The sequence below is a fragment of the Indicator indicator genome, chromosome 7, assembly GCF_027791375.1.
Source record: "Indicator indicator isolate 239-I01 chromosome 7, UM_Iind_1.1, whole genome shotgun sequence".
Classification (NCBI taxonomy): Eukaryota; Metazoa; Chordata; class Aves; order Piciformes; family Indicatoridae; genus Indicator; species Indicator indicator.
This window is the reverse complement of record NC_072016.1, coordinates 5,773,825-5,795,437: the sequence shown is the minus strand read 5'-3', so window position 1 is coordinate 5,795,437 and position 21,613 is coordinate 5,773,825. Positions and strand designations below refer to the sequence as shown.

The 21,613-nt window shown below is 40.1% G+C and overlaps 1 protein-coding gene across 1 annotated transcript in view; it reads right to left on the bottom strand.

Moving 5' to 3' along the window:
• The window catches only part of ABLIM1 (actin binding LIM protein 1), a 124,121-nt gene that overhangs the window by 23,907 nt on the left and 78,601 nt on the right, over positions 1-21,613 (bottom strand). The window contains exons 8-14 of the mRNA XM_054382205.1: positions 19,036-19,094; positions 16,916-16,930; positions 16,514-16,576; positions 9,877-9,972; positions 6,980-7,135; positions 3,306-3,341; positions 1,955-2,084 (exon numbers count right to left, since the gene is read on the bottom strand). Coding sequence (XP_054238180.1) covers positions 1,955-2,084; positions 3,306-3,341; positions 6,980-7,135; positions 9,877-9,972; positions 16,514-16,576; positions 16,916-16,930; positions 19,036-19,094 — 555 coding nt within the window. The remainder of the gene's footprint in view (positions 1-1,954; positions 2,085-3,305; positions 3,342-6,979; positions 7,136-9,876; positions 9,973-16,513; positions 16,577-16,915; positions 16,931-19,035; positions 19,095-21,613) is intronic.

The window sequence follows — 21,613 nt, the reverse complement described above, 5'->3', positions numbered from 1 at the left end:
TGCAAACATCAGGAACATTGATGCTCAATTAGTTAGGAAAGCAGCTGTTATGAGAAAGGCCTGACCAAAAAACGTCAGTCAAGAGGCATGCAAGCTGTTTTCTATTGTTTTAAGACATTCCAAAAATGCTGCAAACATCAGCTAGGGCACTGCACGAGGAAAAGGCTGCAAACTTTTTCAAAACTTATTAGCACTCCAATTTTTGAAGAACCTTAAGCTGACAACATCAACAGAGTGGTTCAGTTCTCCCTGAAGGGTTAGCTGGAAGCCAAACAGAAGTTATCTGGGGCCACTGGGTTTATTGAGACAGAAATTACTACTGCAAATAACATGATGATAAGAAGTGCCATTAGGAGAAAAAAGGTAAATACACACGTGTATTATTCAACGTAATTACTGTTGGAAAATAATTAAGTAGTATTAACAATTACTCCAAAGCAGGATAGCAAAGATCAAAACCATATATTCCACAGAATTGCTTCTGTGTCATGTGAGACACAGAAAACAGGTGAGCCAAAGATGAGATCATCTGAACAGAGGGAAGTTTGAACAAGTATCTTCTCAGAAAATCCTCAGGCTGTGAACTTTTGAAGATTTTACATTTGGATCCAAACTCTGGCTTAGCCCATCTGCCCATCACAGGAGTTACACAAACAGAGACTGCTTCTGGGGAAAGTCCTTAACTGAGCACAGACAGCAAAACTCAGTCACGGTCAAGTTTGGTATAGGGCCTGGATATGTCCATACCACTGATGAAAATGGAAAAAATCCCCTCAGAACTGCCAGAATCAAGAGCCAGAAGTTTGCAGCTTTTTCATATTTCCATACTCTTTCAGTTTCAGTTGTAACATCATCTTAAAACACAGTCATGTTGTCAGCACTAAGTATCAGATACAATTTGCAACTGTCCCACCTCCCTTGGCTCCTTCAAATAAGGCATTCACTGCCAGACACAATTAGCTGCTTTCAGCCCACCCCCACTAGGAAATGGCTGCAGCATTCAAGTTCCACAGTGGTGGCTCTATTATAAATCTTTAATTTTAAAAATGCAGCTCCTATTGTCTTTGGGCTTTTGGCATGCCAACTGTTCAGCTGTAATCACCAAGGAAGATGAAACTGCATGATTGTATCACTTAATTTAAAACCAGATCACAAAGATTTAATTCATCGCCATAAACAGTAAAATCAGTCTTGAAAAGTCTTCAATGAATAGCATTTAGAGATACATTTTAATGCAGTTTGGGTGTGGATGAACAGTTTGATTTCATCTCTTGCTTTCCCATACATAACCAGTCGTTTTGAATGCACTGGGAACCTGAATGCCTTGCCCGTTTTCTATACTGTACATCACTGCTAAACAAGTAAATGAAGTTTGTGGGCTTTAGATATTCCCAGGTGACTGCCTATGGCTCTCCCTAAGACATTTACCTTGTGAACCATGAGTTGATGTTTTCAAAAATGACTAGCAGTTTGGAGTATCTGAGGCTTTTGCTGCTGAATCAGAGATTCTAGGGCTGCACCGAGCTTTAAATTAATTGGTTTTTAGGAGGGAGAACCCTGCATTACTGACTTCTGTACAGCCAAGCCAGAACTTTGGTTTCCAAGACGGGACACTTTTCCCAAATTCCAGAATGAAGTTTGTGGTTCACTGCTGCAAAGTTTTGCTCACTTTCAGAAATATGCAAAGATTAAAAAAAAAAAATAAATAAATTAAGAAACCAGTAACAAAACCAGAAGATCCATATCGATGTTGTAAGAAACAGCAGTCCAGTGCAAAAGACTGCACCAATCAATAACATGGGGAAAAAGGATAGAAAAGGAGATATTAAAATACAGAACAATTTTTCAATCCTACATTTTCACCACTGAGAGACACAAGCGCTTTGCTCTACCAGCAAGGGACATAATAAAACCCCAATAATTTCAGCTGTTCTTCTAGTGCAGTTGCCCTTACCAGGTCTGTGGAAATGCTGAGGGGATCGTGACATGGTGGGTGTGTAGCTGTGGCGGCTGTACACTGGAGAATTAATGGAGCCCTGACTAGTAGACCTGTGAATCATGCGATCTCGAACATCTTGATAACCCTGCAGGACAGAAGTGTTCACCAGTAAATGTACATTCACATCACACGCTTTTAGCAGCGCTTTCTTGAATCTGAAGATATCAGCAGAAAATACTGAAATAAGAACATCCCTTAAGTTTCCAACCTGCTTCATTATTAATGATCTGTCCCAAAGACTCAAATCCAATTTTATAGTCCGGGTGAGAGTTTGGTCTTGGAAGGTTCCAACTCCACCTGCAATTTCTATTAACTGCTACATAATCCTAGTTCTGCCCACATTCTGTTGAACCCATCAGGGAAGCTGCATTGAAAGTATGTCTGCCCTGAAGTGTATTGCCCAAGACAGCCTTCAGCTAGATAACTTGAAGACTATCAAGAACTCAATAGCTGTAGTGCAGAGCTCTCTGTGGCTTAATTCACCATGTGTCTCAACTAGCTACATCAAAAGGTATTTAGTATCCAAATTAGATTCCCCTTGCATTTGAAAACATGACACATTCTTATACAGCAAAATTAAATTTACTTGGTTCCTGGGGAAAAAGCAACCAATAAAAATAACACCACCACCCCACAAACAAACTCTGCCCCCTCCCTGAAAATCCCACAGAGCAAAGCAAACCAGGACATGACTGATGTTAATGCAGGAAGATTTACAAGACATTATACTCACTTTTTTTGTTAGCATGTAGCAATTACAACTTTCACATTGCAAATAAGCAACATTTCCACCCCCAAAATGATAATGTCATCTATTGCACCCTGACAAATGGCTTCCCAAATGTTTCATGTTGTGATGTTCAATTAACTCATAGGGAAAAGCCAACCAAAGCAAACCACAGCTACACTTTCTTTAAGACAAAACTGCAAATGTTACAGCAGCAATTTTTTCCAGATGTTTAGAGCAGTATTTCAGCTCATGTAAATCATCCAGCTCCTGAGGTCTGGGTCTACCTGTGCCACAAGATGGGTGAATGCACAAGAAGTGACCTCTGCTGGACAAATGACTCTGCTTTAGAGACAACAAATGGGTAGGAGTAGTAGCTTCATTAGTTCCTGTACAATTTGTCAACAAGAACATTTTGGTTTCAGAGTTAATTTTTGTTAAGTTTCAATATTCAGAACACATGTCTTTGTGGCATATAGAGATGGATCAGGCTGATAACAAAATTAACACCTGCATTTGCTGAAGCCAGTAATTCTAATCTTAGTAAGATAATGCTCCTAAAGGTTCCACCAAACTTACTTCTGCAGAAGGGGTAGGTGATAACGTCCTTGGAGACTGCAAAGACATAAAAATAAGGTTACCAAAACATCATTGCATGTCCTGGGTCTGAGAAAGGTAGCCTAAACATTGCTGCGGATACACTGATAATATGGAAAAGTAAAATGGCAGTGCAGAAATTACTGAGCTCATTGGAACACTGGAACTTGCTTTTTCCACATGGCTCAGAAACTGGTCCATAAATCATTGGAGCAATTAAAGTTTCTGGGAGAATTTTTATAAGTGTGATTAATTCAGTCAAGTATCATGTAACATCACCTCTCAGCCATCTAATCATTGTGGTAATTAAAACATAGCTGTAAAGATCAAATCAGAAAGAGTTATTAATTTAATAACCATGCCTGTTCTAAAGAGATCTCTAAAGTGGAAATCAAAAGTAAATAATCTTAACTCAGAGCTTTGCATGGAAAACCAGAAATACAGAAGAACTTCCAGGATGAAGCATGTTTTTCCTTCAACACATAGACTCTGGCAAAACTGTGCTTCTCCCCAAGGCCTTACATTTCATACTCATGCAAAGGAGAACGCAGCTGTCATCAACATTTCTTTGATATGATCTTCTTTAAATCTCTGTGTTCTTCCATGGTTATGTAAGGAGAACAGCCAGGAGTTACAAGCATGTGTATTGAAAGGACTGTGCAAAGGCCAGTGGGCAGATATATGCACAACAGGATGAACAGTTTCTCTTACAGAGATAGGGAAACTGAGGCAAGAAATACTTTTAGACATGAAACAAAGTCATGCATAAGTTGATGGTAGGAACAAGAATAAAGGCTATGTATAATTAGCAGTTAATGTGCCCTTTAATTACAAGACATTTTGAAGCTGGAAGGTCAGGATTTAATTATTTTCTTTATGCACTAGAAGTCAGTATTATGTAATTGCCATAAAAAACTGGGCAAGCAACTTTTGATTCTAAATAAGACCACAATTATTACAGAACTATAGAGCCTAATTAAGATAATGTCTCAGAAGCAAAACTGCTGATTCTAGTCTAACTATTACAATAATGTACAACAGCAGTAGTGTAAAACATATGCAGAATTTGTGGCAATAAATATCCAACTATCCATTCTGCATTGAGAGACCATTAACTCTCATGGAGCTGGTGACACTGTGAATGTCAAGCATCTAAAGAAAGAAGTGACTTTTTACATTTGGGTACAGAACATCTCCTTCTCAGCAAGTTTCCACAAAGCTGTTTAAAAACTGCTTTTGTTACTTTCCATCCAAGCCTTGAATATCTTCTTGTTTTCCTGATCCTTAATAACTGCACAGGTTCTATAGTGCAAACCACCACTCCATTATAAATCTAACAGCAGCAGCTATAAAAACTTTGCTCCACAGGAAACAGATCATACACAGTGTTTTGTAACATCATTCTCCATAAAACCTGAGAGCTCATTTCAAACTTTCAATATCCATGAAAAGAGCACGCATTGGGATGTGCAATTCCACATTTCTCTCCAGGTCTGTAACTACAACGCCTGGTCCCACTAGATGGTGCTACAAGAAAGCACTGTTCGTTACAGACCGCCGGGAAAAACAAGACTAGGATTGAACTGAACAGGAGATAACAAGGGAGAAACTTTTCAAAGCATTGCAATAAAGCAGAAAGTCTCATACTGCATTTTCTCCCTTACTATGACTCAAGTATATTATTTTCTTGTAACCTAGTCTCTGTACTGCGTGGTTTGTTTCTGCTACTGGATTAGCTTCAGTGGCTCTTGCACATCTCCCTTGTACACTCAGAATTATTTTTTTTCAATCATACTGAAGGACTTTTCTAGTGCACAAGCTCAAGCTCAGGGTTCGCTTTTATTGAACACCACCACATAGACACATTTCACAAACCTGCAAATCCCTGCCATGACCTAAACAGTCACCTCCTTTGCTTTTTTAAAGATGATGGTGACTGGTGCAGGATGTACCAAGGTTGTAGTCACTCGAGTACCACAACACAAACACAAAGAGAGAGATCACTCCACCCTGATGGGCTTGTGTTCTCACTAGGGCAAGGGAAGGGAGGAGAAACAGATACAAAGAGGTGAGGTAACTTGCCCAAGGTAACAGAAGTCAGCAGTAACACTGGGTGGAAAACCCCAATGTTCTAAAGGTGAGACTCCTTCTGTTTCCAGTTTTCTGTAGTCACCAGAAATTAACTGGATTTAATATTGTTGAAAATATGGGGTAAGAAAACCCCACAGGCTTTTTTTTATCTCCAGAACAAGCATAACAGAAGGCAGGTTCCACCATACTTCTTTATTAGCTTCCAATACACTGATTTGTAAGTGAGAAGAAGCTTCCTCTTAAGGATTAACGAATAGCTCACCTTCTCAGGGTGAGATCAATTCTCCCTCTGTGACTAACAAGAGACTAGTAGAGGATTCTCTGGAATTGTCAGGCCTGTCGGAACTGGTCAGAGGTCACCAATGCATCTCTCTGTGGTTCTGAACCAGATGTCAGTTGGATTCACGACCAACATAAATCTGATGGGGAAATTCTGTAGTACTCGGATTTGTTAATCTCTTATATTATTCCTGACCTGGACAGGCTCCTGAGTTTCCAATTTTTGTTATAATGTAAAAGATTAATCCTATAACACATTAAAAAAAAACCAAAGAAGAAAAACTGAGGCAGCTCTGGTCTGGGTAGACCAATTTGCTAAGGAAGCAGAATATTGATCATTGATCTGGGTATCTTCAGATCACTGCTACCCACATGATTTACTGTACTTTCTTCTTCATCAGCTCATCTTCACTGCCAATTCAGTTACACTCAGTAAAGTCAATGAGATTGCAAGGAAGTAAATCCATTTCCACGTCCATTTAGATTTGCACTCAGAAAGTCTGAGTTACAGTCAGATGGTATTACGCGACAAAACCTGCTTCATGATCTGCACTGGAGCCTCTAAACAGTAATTGCAGCTATGGAATTCACCTTAGAAAACTGGGGGACCCTGCAACCTGAAATACATTTTAAAATAGAAATAGAAGAGAATAATTTTTTCTTCTGTATGTAGTGAGTTGGTTACAAGAATCCTTACTTAACATTTGCAGTTTAAAATGTGAGGCAACTATTTTCACACACAGCTAACCTGCTTTCCCAGGAGGAAGAGCACTTCATCTTGACCTAGCTCAAATTTTATCCAGTATGTCTGGCAAAGTGCTCCAGAAATACATTTCCCTTCCATATAGGAGAGAAAGCATCCCACTGCTTTTACTGCCATAGAACATCATGACATCCCTCACAGGCTGTTGTGAAAACCAGTGCTTCACAGCACATCACCAGGCTGGCTCATCTCACCACCTGAATTTTGCCACACCCAGAGACTGGGATATATGCACGTGAGTTATGAGCAAGCACACTCAGACATGCTGCAAACCTCCCCTCTGCCAGTGGCTGGGGTTAATGTAGGTGCTTAATTGTATTGTTTAGTTGTGCAGTTTTGCACACGAGGCATCACCATGACTGTTCCCATTGAACTCACATCAAGCAGACAAAAAGCACTGTGAGCAGCAGCAGCAGCAGGAGGACCTAGGAGCATGGACCAGAAGTTGTTTGAAAAGCAGATAGAAGCGAAGCAGGCTTTGAACAAAGCAGGAAGCAGAATGAGGTGCTGGTGGGTTCATTACCTCTCCAAGACTCTGTCTCTCCTGTCTGTCCTCGTAGGCAGAAGTGTAGAATGGCTCATAAGTAATTAGGTCTGGACGTTCAATGTCATAAATGGCCTTGACTTTGGGAATGGCTGCTAAATCCTTGTAATCAAGGATTTCATTGTCTACTTTTGCCTGAAGGTCAAAGACAGAAGACAAATTAACTTACACAAATGCACTGGTAATTTCTGTTTTACACAACTTATGATTTGTTGTCACACTGTTGCTATGGAAAACCCTTTTTTGGCATTGTGTGTGTGAAGTGATTGCTTCTTCTCAGCAGCCCTCCTCTGCAAAAGCACACAGTGTTTTCTCAGTTTAGGAAAGAATGAACGTGGCCTATATAGATCTAATGCAAAAGTTTCTTATTTCCAGTAGCAAGCTGGAAACTTCACATCTGCAAATGACTCATTTTGTGGCCTCAGGCAAGTATTTTCACCTTTCTGCTCTTGTTTTCCCCTATGTAAAATGTGGGATAACATCAATTTAGTTTGCAGACTACAGAGATTATGAGAGGATTCCATGCAGAAGACCATAGACAGAATTCAACTCATAACTGTGCACACAAGAGGAAATACAACTTATTACAAGGAAGTAAAAGGGCAAGCAGGACTATTTGTGAAGACTGGGCATCCAAACTTCAAATTGAAATTTTACTGCACTCATCACTCAACCTATATTCAAGCTTCTGTCTAAGGCATATGCTGCTTTCTAACTGCATACTACACAGTACTGACTACTTTTCCAACTAAAACTGCAAGGAGCTCTTGACTAGCTAAAAAAACTGGAGATAGGAAATCCGTTCCAAAGGCAGCTGCACCCACTAGAAGGAGCTAGAAACGTAGTTTAGAAAGCTATTATCTCTCCTTAAGGGACCTTTAAAATTACAAGAAACATACATTCTTACCTACCTAACAGAAATCCATTTGATAATTAAACCTGAAAATGAATATTCAAGCTGGTATACAACTATTCTACTAAATATTTTATTTATTCACAGCAGGCTGCTTCTACTTGCATTCAGTTCCCTTCTTCCTGAATACTAACACCTGGTATTTTCAGGTTAAGTGCATTTGCCTTCCCAAGATCCCCTAACAACCACTGGTCTTGGTTCTTAAGCAATGCCATAAATTAGCAACACTACAAAACACTTTTGACAGAGAAGTAAGGTTTGAAATAGTTGGGAAATTCACTTTCTGAAAACAGCCTCAAATCTGTTTAGTTTTTACTCACCAGATATAACAAAATACCTTAAGCCAATTTAACCCTTAAAATGCATAGCTACAGTAATGTATTTCTGTAACATTTTTACCATAGTCTCTTAATAAGCTGCAAATATATCTAAATATTTTTAATCCAATATATGTTACCAAAGATATTTTTGTAGACCTTGGCCTAGACCACCACGTTGCCCTACAGTTGAGCAGTAGCTAAAATTTCCTATGATACAGCTTATAAAGTTGGTATTACCAGCACAGGTAATACCAACTTTATGCAGTTGCTATCTCCAGGACATGCTCTGTGTTCCAGTATCTGCATTTGGAACATTTTTAATATATATGCTCTTTGTTGTTGTTGTTGTTGAAATGCTCTCAAGAATTAGTATTTAACTCAAACCCAGGATTTGAGATTTGTAAATTTTGGCAATTTTTCTGCATTATTATATAGGTAACTGATAAATTTCTGTGTCTTACACTACAGTATCACCTATAAAAGCACATTATGCCTAAGCCACAGAAAGGAAAGTTCGCCCTGCAGTTTGCCTTTTCTTCCTAGGATGTGTTCATCTTTGTTCCACTCACAAGGAACTCTCTTTTGCTAACTTGCCTTCCTGTCATTTTCACTCTTGGCTGTTATCTTCCATGTCTGCCTTGGGTTTTGTACAGGTTATCTGAAAGCATGTTTTCTATGAAAACAAAGGTTATAGGGAATTTCAAGGAACAGGAGTCTTAAATGGATATGAGTTCTTGGAAGTGTAAATTGTATATATGGAAACACAGCAAGTTTGAGAGGCCTGAATTGGTCTATTATTCATCCAAGTTGCTTTTCTTCCTCTTTAGAACCAGCTTAGTACAGTCACAACAAATGAGTTTTTCACCATGTGCACATTTCTGCCAAGTTGGGGGGGGGAGGAAGTGCTCTCATTTATAACACTAAAGTGCCTGGAAGAGTGGTGTTAAGAAGAGGAGAAAAGCTACTCCTTTAAAAGTTTTGGACCAGCCTTCTGCTAACATATTTCCACTTTGAATTTCTAGGATCTTATGAGCTTAAAAGGCACCAATAACAAGGCCAAGAAGTTAAAGAAATCTGCTAAAAGAAAGAAAGAAAGAAGAGGCTAGATTACTGAAGGAATCATATTAAACTCTGTATCTTGGTTAATCACAGAGTAATACATCAATAGCTTTGCCTTTTCAGCACTGTTTAGTAAAAGAAGGATGCTAAAAGTCATTTTGTTCTTGTTTTCCTTCCACAGTCAAAGCATCTGACTTCTGAAATAGAAGGTATTGTATAAATCTTCTTTTAGTGTAGCTGACCCTTCTTCCCATGCACACAGCAGATCTCTTAAGAACTGCATATTGAGGTGCACAGATCTCCTTATCTAACCCTACCTCAGAGGACCTGTCTGCCTTCTATCCTTCTTCATATCACTAAGTGGTTTCAAGAGATTTACTCTATCTTTACAAAGGAAATGTGACATGGAGAAGGCCTAACCTCCTCCTGAAATTCTGTAGTTACAGAAACTACAAGGTGAGAGTTTTAACAATTTACCTGCTGGAATAAGGAGATCAGCATCACTATAAAAGTGATTTATTTCATCATGGGGGATTTCATGCAAGCAAAGGATTGGCAGCTTACTCACCAGAAGGAATACTTACATAGATAGTGTGGCCTGGAGAGCCAGGAATACTGGAACCTGGTCTGGAATAAATGCTTTCTGATGATGTTCTTGTAGGCTGAAAAACAAAAAGCAACTTTTCAGAGCAACCCGAAGTCATTAGCATTGGCGATTTTGGGTTTAAGTGAAGAAATCTGCATACATCTTGAAATTAACTAAATTTAGGGGAAAAAAATGTAAACACAAATGCAAGCAAATTTCACAATCTTGTGAGACAAATGGGCTTTCTGGTTTGGTTTTGTTTTTTTTTTTTTTTTTTTTGTGGGGGAAGGAGTGTTGTGAGAGGGGAAAGATGTTTTCTAAATCATACAATGTAAAAGACTGACAACAATAATGAACAAAATCAAACAAGACCTGCCAGAGACAGTGCAAGGAGCCATACAAAGTACAATCCAGGATAGTTCTGCTGGTCATTTTATCAATGTTAGTTAGTTCACAAACAGCTAGAGGTATCAGCAGTTCAGCAGACAAAACTGTTGAGAGGAGCACAGCATACGTTATCACTCTCCAGATGGTCAATCACTGGATTTCCATTATGAACACAAGCTGAATTCAGTCTAAGTAGGAGGACCAGAAACCCTTGGCTTGGAGCTGTCTCCTACACCTGCAGCACAATCTAGATACAACATGAAAGCTAAAGTGTTGATTGAAATGTCATGATTTCCCATACTGCAAAAGTCCTGACCTTTAATGACAATGTCCTGCAAACTGAAATCCATGTGAACAATCACACCCCTACAGAGCAAGTGCTGTCACACATTTAGTAGATTTTCAACACCCCATCAGAACTAAACAAACCCTGATTCCTTGGGGGAAGTTTTGTGAGAGGAGACAATATAATTTAGCACTTAGATGTGAGGATCTTGAGAACCTGCTGAATTTGAAAAACATCTATTCAAATGAAAAGTCACCCAGGCTACTGTGGCAACTACTCCTAAACTTGGCATGCAGCAGATACCACAAGGTAGTCAATGACTGAGAAACCAGGAATGATTTTTGCTCCTTAATTGACTGCAAAGAACCAAATCCCATCTCAAAGCAGTGAGTGCATCAGCAGATGACTCTGATGCCTAGTGCAGTGGGATACTTCCAAGTCACTGAAAATTAAATCTTGGTTAACAGTCCTTACCTCGTCAGCTTGTGACACTGGCCTAAGGGACCTTCAGGCACACACTGAAGACAAATAAGGCTTGACAGCCTGGCTTGCTGATTTTTCTTAGGAAATATTTGGAGTGAACACAACAGTGCTACTGGACTTTTCTTATCTCTCAGCATACATTTCCTGAAAGGATCCTTCTACAGATCTCAGGGTCTTTCTACTTGCTATTTCATAGCCAGGAAAGCTATTGGAAGCATCCACATACAAAATTGTTGAAGACTAGTTGTGGGTCATAGCAGGCTTTCTTTGATTTCATCTGTGGAAATGAAATCGCCACATTCAAGGAGTGTCAGAGGAATAAAAGGCTTTGAACATACTCCTCCAAAAAACGTGAAGATTCAGATCAAAGAGAGAGCAGATGTGGCCATGGACTGACACAGGCACAAATCCTCTCCAGGACACGTCTGAGAAGACTCTCTCGTGGACCTTTTTGTGTTTCCTTTCTCTCTATAGCTACAAATTCCTACATCCCAAAAAAGGAACAGACATTTTTCATCTGCCCTTCAGCTCCTCCCCATGATGTAATCAAAGCAAAAAACCCTAACAAGAACCACTTGTTTCATGGAAATGTTACAAGAATGAAGCTGGAAGATCTGGCTGTTGAGAAACACTTGATTCCCCCCTTCCATTCTGACATTTTAAAGCCCTGCCTGAGTGGAGACACATGTAACATGTTGCTGCGGTTGCTACGGAAAACAATTGTTTTCATTACAAAGCAGGGAACAGCATTAAGTAATTGTTATGGGTGTCTGTTACCTTTGGCTTTTGGCAGACATACTTGAAGAGTTTTTTTGTCTGCTCAATTCTCTGTTGTAGGAAAACCTGTGTTAGAGGCAGCTGGGGCTTCTTTCTACCTCGCAGCCCCGCTGCGCTGCTTTTTACTCTGGGTCTTTTACAATCACTTTAGAAAACAAGAAATTCTCAGCCCTTGGACTATCTTCTTAGCCTTATGTCTTAGTGTCACTGCTAAAAGTATTTTCAGCAAAGCAAAAAATCAATTGTATTTATCACTTCAGTGAAAAGACATATTAAGAAGATAGTTTCTGCCACATCCTGCTAGGAACTGTCTTAGGTGCTCTTAACCCTGGAGGACAGGAGGCATTGTCAGATGGACAGGCAAGTTGTAGCTGCTGTTCCTTACTTCCTCACTGTGTTTCTGCTCCAAGTTCCCATTTCCATCCCGTTAACACATCAGATATGATGTCCTTCCTGTAATTCTTCCTGAATGTATCAATTTTCCTTCTACCTATTGCAAAGCTCCGTATCACCCAGGCAGGGTGCCACCCTGCCAGCCACTGCCTGAGCACTCACCATTCCTCTCCTGAGGAATCCAAGCAGACCTGCAACTCTGCAGCTCTCTCTGCTCCCAGTCCTGTACCTTGCTTAAGTTTACCACATACTCTTGAAGACAGTGCAGGAAAACGAGAACTTCCACATCTCCTCTTACCCTTTTAGCCTCACTCTCTTCTATTTCTTGTTTTGAGTTCCACAGGCTGTTTCCAACCCAGATGGCTGATTATTTCCCACTCTGCTGCTCCCATATGGTCTGGAATGCTTCAAGGCTTTGCACTTTCCCCTAATGACAATTGCATTGGACTTTAAAACATTTGTGCTGCTTGCCTTAACAAAAACACTCGAAATATTCCTTGATATAAGCTGTTCCTCTGGCATAGTTTTAGTCGCTATGGCTGGCAATCTTCTAACAGACCTATAATAGGTCCTGACTGGAAATCTGTGTCAGGGTATGGCTTTTATTAGGTGGTACATTATATCTTCATCAGCAGTTGAGAATCCCTGACCCTGTGTACCACTCTTATGACTTTATATCTTAAACAGGTGGCAAGAGACACGTTGGAGGTCAAGTTTTCTATCGATGCAACTGGAATGGAGTGTAGTAAAGTACACCCTAGGAGAGAGCTGATCAGAGCACAGGCGAAACAGGAAAACCATCTTTGATTTAACCTTTACCCTTCAGTGGAGATATCATGTGAGCATGTCTTGCACACAATACTGGAAGAAGACAGGTAAAGAAATTAGAGAAAACATCCTTTAATAAGAATGCATTAATTTAGACTATCACAATAGTCCTGTGACACTTGTTCTACACTCCCAACAACAAAACAAGTTAAGCTGCCTTCTACAAACAGAACTGGAACAATCTTTCTATGATTATTCTTCAAATTCAAATACAGCTTTTCAAAATGCTGCCTTTGTGCAGAGAAATTTAAAGCCAATTTATAGGATGAACTGCAACTGATCTCTTTTTCCTTGTGGTACATGACCTTTCTCCATACTTTCTGACAGTAGAGAAATCAATTTTTTCCCCTTTTCCACTCAAATGGATGTAACAGTAGCAAATATATCAATATGGCATGTCTGTATCAAATATAGGAAGTCTATGAAAAAAATAAACAGAAATTCATGCATGTTGTTAAAGGAGCCAAAGGAAAGATCCATATCACAAAGCATCTAAAGGATCTGCCAGGCTTCTCAGTATTTCCCACTTTATCATAGACTTCTTATTTTTATGCTTTTGTTCTTCATTCCATGCATTTGTCTTCAATGCAAAAGTTCTTTACCAGCTTCACTGGCAGACTGGCAGAGGCAATACCAACTGTCATGCTCATCCTATTAGGTTCACTGTGAATTTCAATGCTCAATTACCGTATCACCCATGCAGATGCCTCAAACTGATTAACTTGCTATTTTGATATTAGATTGCAAAGCTTCAGATATTCATCTGCATTTACCTCAGTTTGTCAAGTCATCATGCACGGTACATCATCTAAATAACTTCCTCAAAAAAAAAAAAAAGGTAAAAAAAGAAATCTACACTTGAGCCACTCACATCACCCAGATGCTGCTACAATGCAATGTGGTGGCTCTGGCTTTCTCAAGTACAGATGTTCAGAACCATGCTCTACAAAAACTTACAAGTGCAGGCAACCAGATCACAACTGATCCCAAGAACATCTGGCCAACTGGATGCACTACTGTTTCACAAAGGCATGGCATTATTTACAGTACCTGCCTTAATTTTTTGATAGAGTTCATTATGCAAGGCGGTGATAATAGCTGCAGAAGAATGAATATGTTTTCACTTAATAACATTTAACATGATAGCTTAAGCAAATTCTCTAAACCTTAGAAGTTACTTTAAGTAAGCATGTTTATAAACTGACAGATTAGGATGTAATTTATTCTACTAGGCAGACATAACTTTGAAATAGCAAGGAATTTGGCTTTCCCAGTACAACGCTTGCTACTCTGACTCTCTGCTTCAGCAAATGCAAGGTTTTACAGTTATTTAGGTCTTGGAAGCAGGGTTCATTAAACACAGGCTTCCCATGGGTTTCAGTAATTGTCAATGGCTGTGTACAAGATCAGTAAAGCACCTCAGTGTTACAGCACTGACTGTGCCTGTCTACTAATTTAACTGTACCCCTTTTACAAGAGTGTTTCTTTCAAATGCATGCATTATTTCTCTGCCTAAAAAAGAAAAAAAACTCTATGCTGTATATGCATCATGACAAAACTAGTGAACAAGTTTAGTTCAAACTCACATGGCCACACATTAATAGGTTACAACTAAATTCTCCTTTTGAAGAAACACAGGCGAGGGCGGAGAAGGAATTCTCAGCACATAATGATTGAAGGCATGTTGCTACTAAACTTTTACAAGACTACTCACATAAACATAGCTTTCACCAAGAGTAGAGTTAAGAGGAAAGCAGAAGAAAAATGAAGTGGGGAGTCCAGAAGATAGTGAATTCAACACCAAACTTCTCGAAGAAGTCACAGGATTTCACCTCACAATTTTCATGTAGATGCAAGCCTTTGGCCCAAGTTTATAGCAGTAAGTATAGTATGATAGTAGTGATAGCATCTTTGTGTCTACATTGCAGAAGAGCACTTGAAGCCAAAATCTGCCTTGAACTATACTTTGTATAATCAGCAGGTAAACCTAAACAGAATACTGACCAAATTTACACAAGAGGATGTTCATCTGGCCCTAAGCTATTTCTATCCTAAAGAGTCTACAAAGCAAGAAAGAGTGCACACCTTATTTTGATATGGGCTGCTCCTACTTTGCCTTACATATTTTTCTAATGCATTGGATAGGATTTGCTTTCCTAATCCTAAGGCTCCTGGATTTCAGCACCAGAGATTCATGCATGCTAAGCTGAACGCAGAAAGCCACTACATCGGCTAACAACGAGTCGGAGTCCTGCAGTTTGCTGTTCTCAGACTCGACATTCAATTCCATAAATCCTAGGACTGCAGAGACATTGCCCTCCTTAGGGCCACTGACAACACCCCTTTATGGCTGTATTTTCTTGATGTATTGATATTGCTGTAGCTAACAGAGAGAGTGGTGTTCAAGAGGGGTTAATGCTTTACAACATCCTGAGTTAAGTGATGAAAGTAGGGTTCAGGGCAAAAGTCACAGGGCTTGCACTACCCCCAGAATCACAGCACTAGGTTCAACTAGATTCACATTTAACATTCTCCTCCAGCTTGCATCTAACATAAATATCCAGCCCTGGCTGACAATATGACTAGGACTACTTTGCAATTAGAGATGTGAAGGCAGCATGAGCAGACACAATGGAAATCCAGTGGCACGAACTCTGCCCACTGCTAGCCTGTACTGAGTCCGTACCAGTACATTCTTGTTGTCAGGTGAAAGCTACCTCAGGTGCCTGCATGCAGCACAGCCACATGTACCCCAACAGCAGACATGACTGATAAATAAGCACTGCCCTGAAGGAGAAAAAATGGAATTAGGTGGCATTTTGTAGATGTGAACCAATCTCAAGGAAGTCTGAAAGTAGAAAGGGATCTTCCAATTCAGATGTGGATGTGCCCCGGATGAGAGAGAAGAAAATGCTCTCTGGCAGCACATGGAACATGTTCAACCCAGGAAGTTTGTAAATATTTTATCAACCAAAAGTATTCATGAGTAGGTGGTCAGTACATATTAAAAAGGAACTGATTTAACTAATGGTATCTTTTTTTTTCTTTTCCTAAAAATCATGAGCCATTGCTCATGAAAAACTATTGCTTTTTTAACCATCACTTTGAAGTCAGATGCTTTTCACAATTTTCATTCCCTCCATATTTGCACTCAATTTTTTTTTGTTTGCTTGTTTTAGAAGAAAAAACTTTCTGCAACACTGGAAGAAAACAACACTACAGCCCCCCCCCAAGCTCATTTGAATGTCACAAAAATTAATTTTAAGCACTTTGTTAAACAAAATTTAAAAAAATAATGTGAGAATTAACAAACAACACTGCATTACATGGTGCAAAATACAGCATCAGTGCCCATGGTGGCCAAGTGATAGCAAGGAAGCTGTGTGGCAGCAGTAGTAGCAAGCGCAGCGAATGACAAAAATGAAGAAATCTTCTCAGTAAAGAAGACCATTCTCAACACTATGAAAACACAACAGCAAACCTCTGCAGAGCGTGGCCTGCGCAGAACCAGACTCTTTGGATAAAAGAACTCAGATGAGGAATGCTGTCATGAAACACAAAAGGGAAAAATGAGTGAAAGGAAAGCAGTTTCCCCAGCTCAGTGGTTAAGCTCTTTTTTTTTTTCCCAATGAAGTTACTAATATCTACTTGCTAGATAATAATCTGCCCATTAGAACATCTATGTTACTTAATGGTCCCTGCTGCATTATGAACAGCCAGACAGTTGTGAAAAAGACCCTTAAGCAGTGTGTATTTTTGTAACATACATATGGTTGCTTTATTTTCTACTTGTTTGGGTTTTGTAATCCTCCACAAACATCCAGTGGAAGGAAGATGTAAAGCAACCATTGTTATATGAACCGCCTCTCAGATCCTGACCAGCTCGAATGCTGCTCAGCTTATATCACAATTCAGTTACTGAGAGAGAACAGAACTTGCTGAAAACTTCTAAAGTTACTTCAATGGCAAAAGGGCTTTTTGTTTTGTTTTGCTCTACGGGGAAAGGAAACCTATCAGAGCAAATCCGGCCATGCCACTGGCTTTTTGCAGAATCACCAGAAAATCTAGGCCTGAGCCTGGAAGTGGCTATATCATATATCTGTCAACTCACAAATTTGTCATTTGGCACACGTTTGTCAACTCACAGATTCCAACTCTCACATCAGATCTAAATGTATGCCATAAGAAACTGAAAGTCGAAGTACAGTTTGTAATTTGGTGGTGCCATATTCAAATAGCACATAGTGCCTCCAGTTTCATTTGTTTCTGTACCTACCTGTTTGCTACTGCCTTCACTTGCGTCAAGCAGAATGAAATGTGTGTCAAAGTGAACTCAAACTGATTTTAAAATAGGGTGCCTGACTTTACACTGGAGTAGATAGAGACATCATGTATGGCTGAAGCTAAAAATTCTCCAACTGTCCAGCTAGCTTCAGTACAGTGCATCCATCAATGCCCTTTAAAGACATTAAACCTCTGCATAAAAGTTTTCATCTAGGAACAAGAGGACCTTGGATAGCTGTGCCATGAGATTTCTCAGATGTTCCCTTAATACGCATTCTTTTTGTTTCACTTCATTTTTCTTCAAGAACTCACTTAGGCAAAACCTTGTAGGTGCATGATTTCATTTACATCGCTCACTTCAATTAAAATTAGCTGAGGGAGTAGGAGACTGAAATGCTTGAATGTATGACAGAAAAAAGAAAATATTTCAAGAGGACTTTGGCCATTTCCATGGGGAATGGAAATAAGCCAACTGATTTAAAAGTTCAGCTGGAGCAGGTTATTAAGGGCTGCAACCTAGTCAGGAGTGCTGTGGCAGGATTCTGGGGTCCAAGTGAAAGGGAGGTATTGTACCCCAGTCATTAACTACAAAACACAAATATTCTGACACTCCAGCAGGGCCAAAACACTGTCTTACATTCAGATTGTTGAATGAAGAAAAAAATTCAGTCCAGTACAATTTTCCACTTCCTTGTGGAAAGTCATGACAGAACAATGTGTAAACACTGGATGGTATCTACAGTGATGTTTGACCATGTTAGATCACATGCCTATCTAGGGCCAGTATCTGTATTATCAGGACAGCCCACACTAACATCAACTCTGCTCAACAGGAATTTGTCTGCACATTACCTAAGACCATCATAAATCCTCCCTGGGGAATGTTTCACAGAGCAGTGCACCTGAATAAATTCTAAAAGACGTGGCTTCCTGTGAATGAGCCACAGGACATCCTAGGTATCTCCATGCCAGTTCCTCTTAAGTTTCCTTGTCTGAAAGACATTTTGTTCATACACAGCCTCTAATATTCATATGCAGAAAAAATAGCAAAGTTCAAAGGACCAAATGAGTCATCAAAATGAGTAAATTGTTTTGAAGATGAATTAGTGAATATGGGCTTAGAATTGCCTGGTGCATGCAAAAAGCCAGGCTCCAGCATTTATGAGTGCAGCATTATTGCCATCAAGGATTTGATCCAGAAAGTTTGTCTGGATATGCTGAGGTGACTCCAAGGGCAACTGCAGCTCTTCTTGGCATTCAAATTAGGGTCATTTTAGGCTGAGGTTTATTTGGATGGTGAAGGAAGAAGAGTTCATATTTTCTAAATGCTGTAAATAACCACACAGAGAAGGGGATAGCTATAAAGCAATTATACATATGTGCAAAAATACCGAAATATATCGTAGCATTTGCTCTGTTCACATTTCCTCTTTCAGATTCTCTTTCACAATAATTGAGATATGAAATGAAGTGTCTTAGAGACTTTGCCATGTCTGTATGTCAGTAAATGACACTATCTTTAAGGCAATGCACTGAGACAGGTATGTGAAGGTGGTGAACCTAAAAATCAGAGCAATACCTCTGAAGTGCCTCCACTGTTTATTCTGCCATGACAGCTATGCAAAAAAAACATGGAGAAAGTCACTCTTTTAAAAACAACATTCAGTTACTGTGTGCAAAAAAATTGTCTGGTGTGCCACTGCCACGAATTCAGCTTACCCGGAGCTTATCTTCTGTCTTAGTAGATTGCTTACAGTCGGGGTGCCAGACAGTGGAACCTGAAGGAGGGGAAAAAAAAAAAACAACCCACATTTACTCAGAGCAAAGCAGATGAGTTCTGGTCATGACAAGCCAGTTATTAAAGAGAATCCCTTCAATTGCATCAGATGGTGAATCTGTATGAATTATGCAAGTAATTAAATTCTAGCTCATGAGAAAGACAACAACAAAATAATTCAAATACTTGGCCCATCTACAGCAGCCTCTTCCTGAGGCTGTCAAAACACTTTGCACACATTCTTAATTAAAACTCAAAAAGCCTCAAGCAGCAAGGGAATCAGTAAGCACCAGCTGGAAGAACTGAAAGTTAAGTGTTCCTCTGGGCAGGATGGAGGGTAAGAGCAAAAGATCTGGGCCATGGTTACCTGATCTGTTCTCCCCTCATGTATTGCACCACACATAAAAAGGAAGTTTTAAATCCATTAATATTGGGAAAGTCTTCCTTAAGCAATAGGTGTCATATTTAGTTACTGTAAAGTATTACTCTCTAGTCTGCAATTATGCAAAATGCAAGAGGAAAATTCACAAGGCAGCAAAGTCAGGGCTGTATTTCCCTCACTGTACTAAGCTAGAGAAGCCAGTGTGACACAGGTAGTAGAAAGAACATGGAAGAGCTTCTCCCTAGAGCAGAGTGTACCGTACTGGCACACACATAATTTCTGCAAGGTCAGTGGTGTGTGTTGCACTGGCCTTTCCTCATGGCATATTCCAGTTACACATGCTGCTAAAAAAGACAAAGTCTCTGCTCTTTGTGAACCAAAACATGGAATTCTCTCCCATGATGTAAAAATGGAAATATCCAGCTGTCCCCAAGGGCTGAGCAGTGGCTAGATGCAAGAACCATTTCCACCCCAATTCAGCTCTCATTTCACAGAATCACAGAAACATTCAGGTTGAAAAAGACCCTCGGGATCACCAAGTCCAACCATTAGCCCTACTCTACAAGGTTCACCCCTAAACCATATCCCCACGCACCACATCCAAACCACCTTTAAACACATCCAGGGTTGGTGACTCAACTACTTCCCTGGGCAGCTCATTCCAATGCTTGTCCACTCCTTCTGTGAAAAAACTCTTCCTAATGTCCAGTCTAAACCTACCCATTTATGGCTTGAGGCCATTCCCTTTTGTTCTATCACTAATTACCTGTGAGAAGAGACCAGCACCAACCTGTCTTTCTCCTCTGAAAGACTGGCCTAATTCATTGTCTGGTTTTGCTGAGGGGTCGAGTGCCTTTGTTGGTTTTTACTTAGAATAAATATGAGATGGATGATTCTCAGGCAATTTTGAGGAGAAAGGTTTTCTGATATACATAAGGAGTGAGGTAAAATATTCAGTGCTCTCCAGAACATCCTAGTTGTAGAGAGAGATGAGGTCTCCCCTCAGCCTCCTCTTTTTCAGACTAAACAGCCTTCAGTTGCTCTTCATAAGATTTATTCTCATTTGGAACAGAGCGTGGTCACTGCTGGGAAATTGCTAGCAGGCATTAGTCAAGTTAAAACGGAGCAAAAGCTAAAAATGATTTTTAAGACTGCAGTCAGATTCAAACGTTATTGCAGTCACCACAAAGCCAATACAGAGCCTTGTCTCTCCGCAGGGAGGGGGAATATCCCCTCTTCACCCTGTCCACAAAGTAACAAAACGGAGGAGAGTCCAGGTCTCCTGCTGGCTATTAGCTCAAGTGCAGTCAGAGGAAACCCCACCCTCAGAGCCTCAGAGGGGTATGGGGCAGGGCCCCCGGAATTTTCGGTCTAATGAGCCCTTACATGCTCCGTACAGAAGTAAAAACCAGCACAGCAGGACTGATTTATCTTCCCAGCAGCACACAGTACCATCATCATCGATCGGGAGCCTGGAGAGAACGCTGTGACTCTGGATCAAGGGTCTGAGATGTTTGGCTTTGACTCTAAACCGAGGGAGAAGAAACTGTGCATTTGGCAGAGGGAAATGATCAGACAACAGAGAGAAGTGCACCAACAGCTTTCTCTGTAAACAAACAGCACCTCGGAGCCAGGGCCCCACAGAGCCTGTGAGATCAGGAGAGAAGCATGCCCAGTGCTTTTGCTTAGGAGGTCAGGCAGATCCAGGCACTCAAGAGGGAGGGAGTTCTTGTTATAAGGCCAATGAGCCAGGATTCAGAAGGCTGAGGTTTAACTCTCAAATTCAGTTGTAAGCTTCCAGTGTCACTCAGAAAAATGTTCTCTGTTCCTCTGTACCTCAGTTTCTTCTTTATTAAACTATCCCCACCATCAAAGAAAAAGCTGTCACTGCACTTTCAGTCAGTATTCCGCACAAACTGGCACAACTTTAGGGATACCCCAGGAGGATGCTGCGGCTCTGAAAATTATCAAGAAATGCAAGTGAGTCCAGATGTCATTTTCATGGTGAAACTTAGCTAATGGTTGTTAAATGTAAATATTTTTTGTTATCTTGAACTCTGAGCCACTACAACTTGAACATGTTATTCATCCAAGCACTCCAGTCTGTTTTGAAATACTTGGAACAATGAAATTCTCAA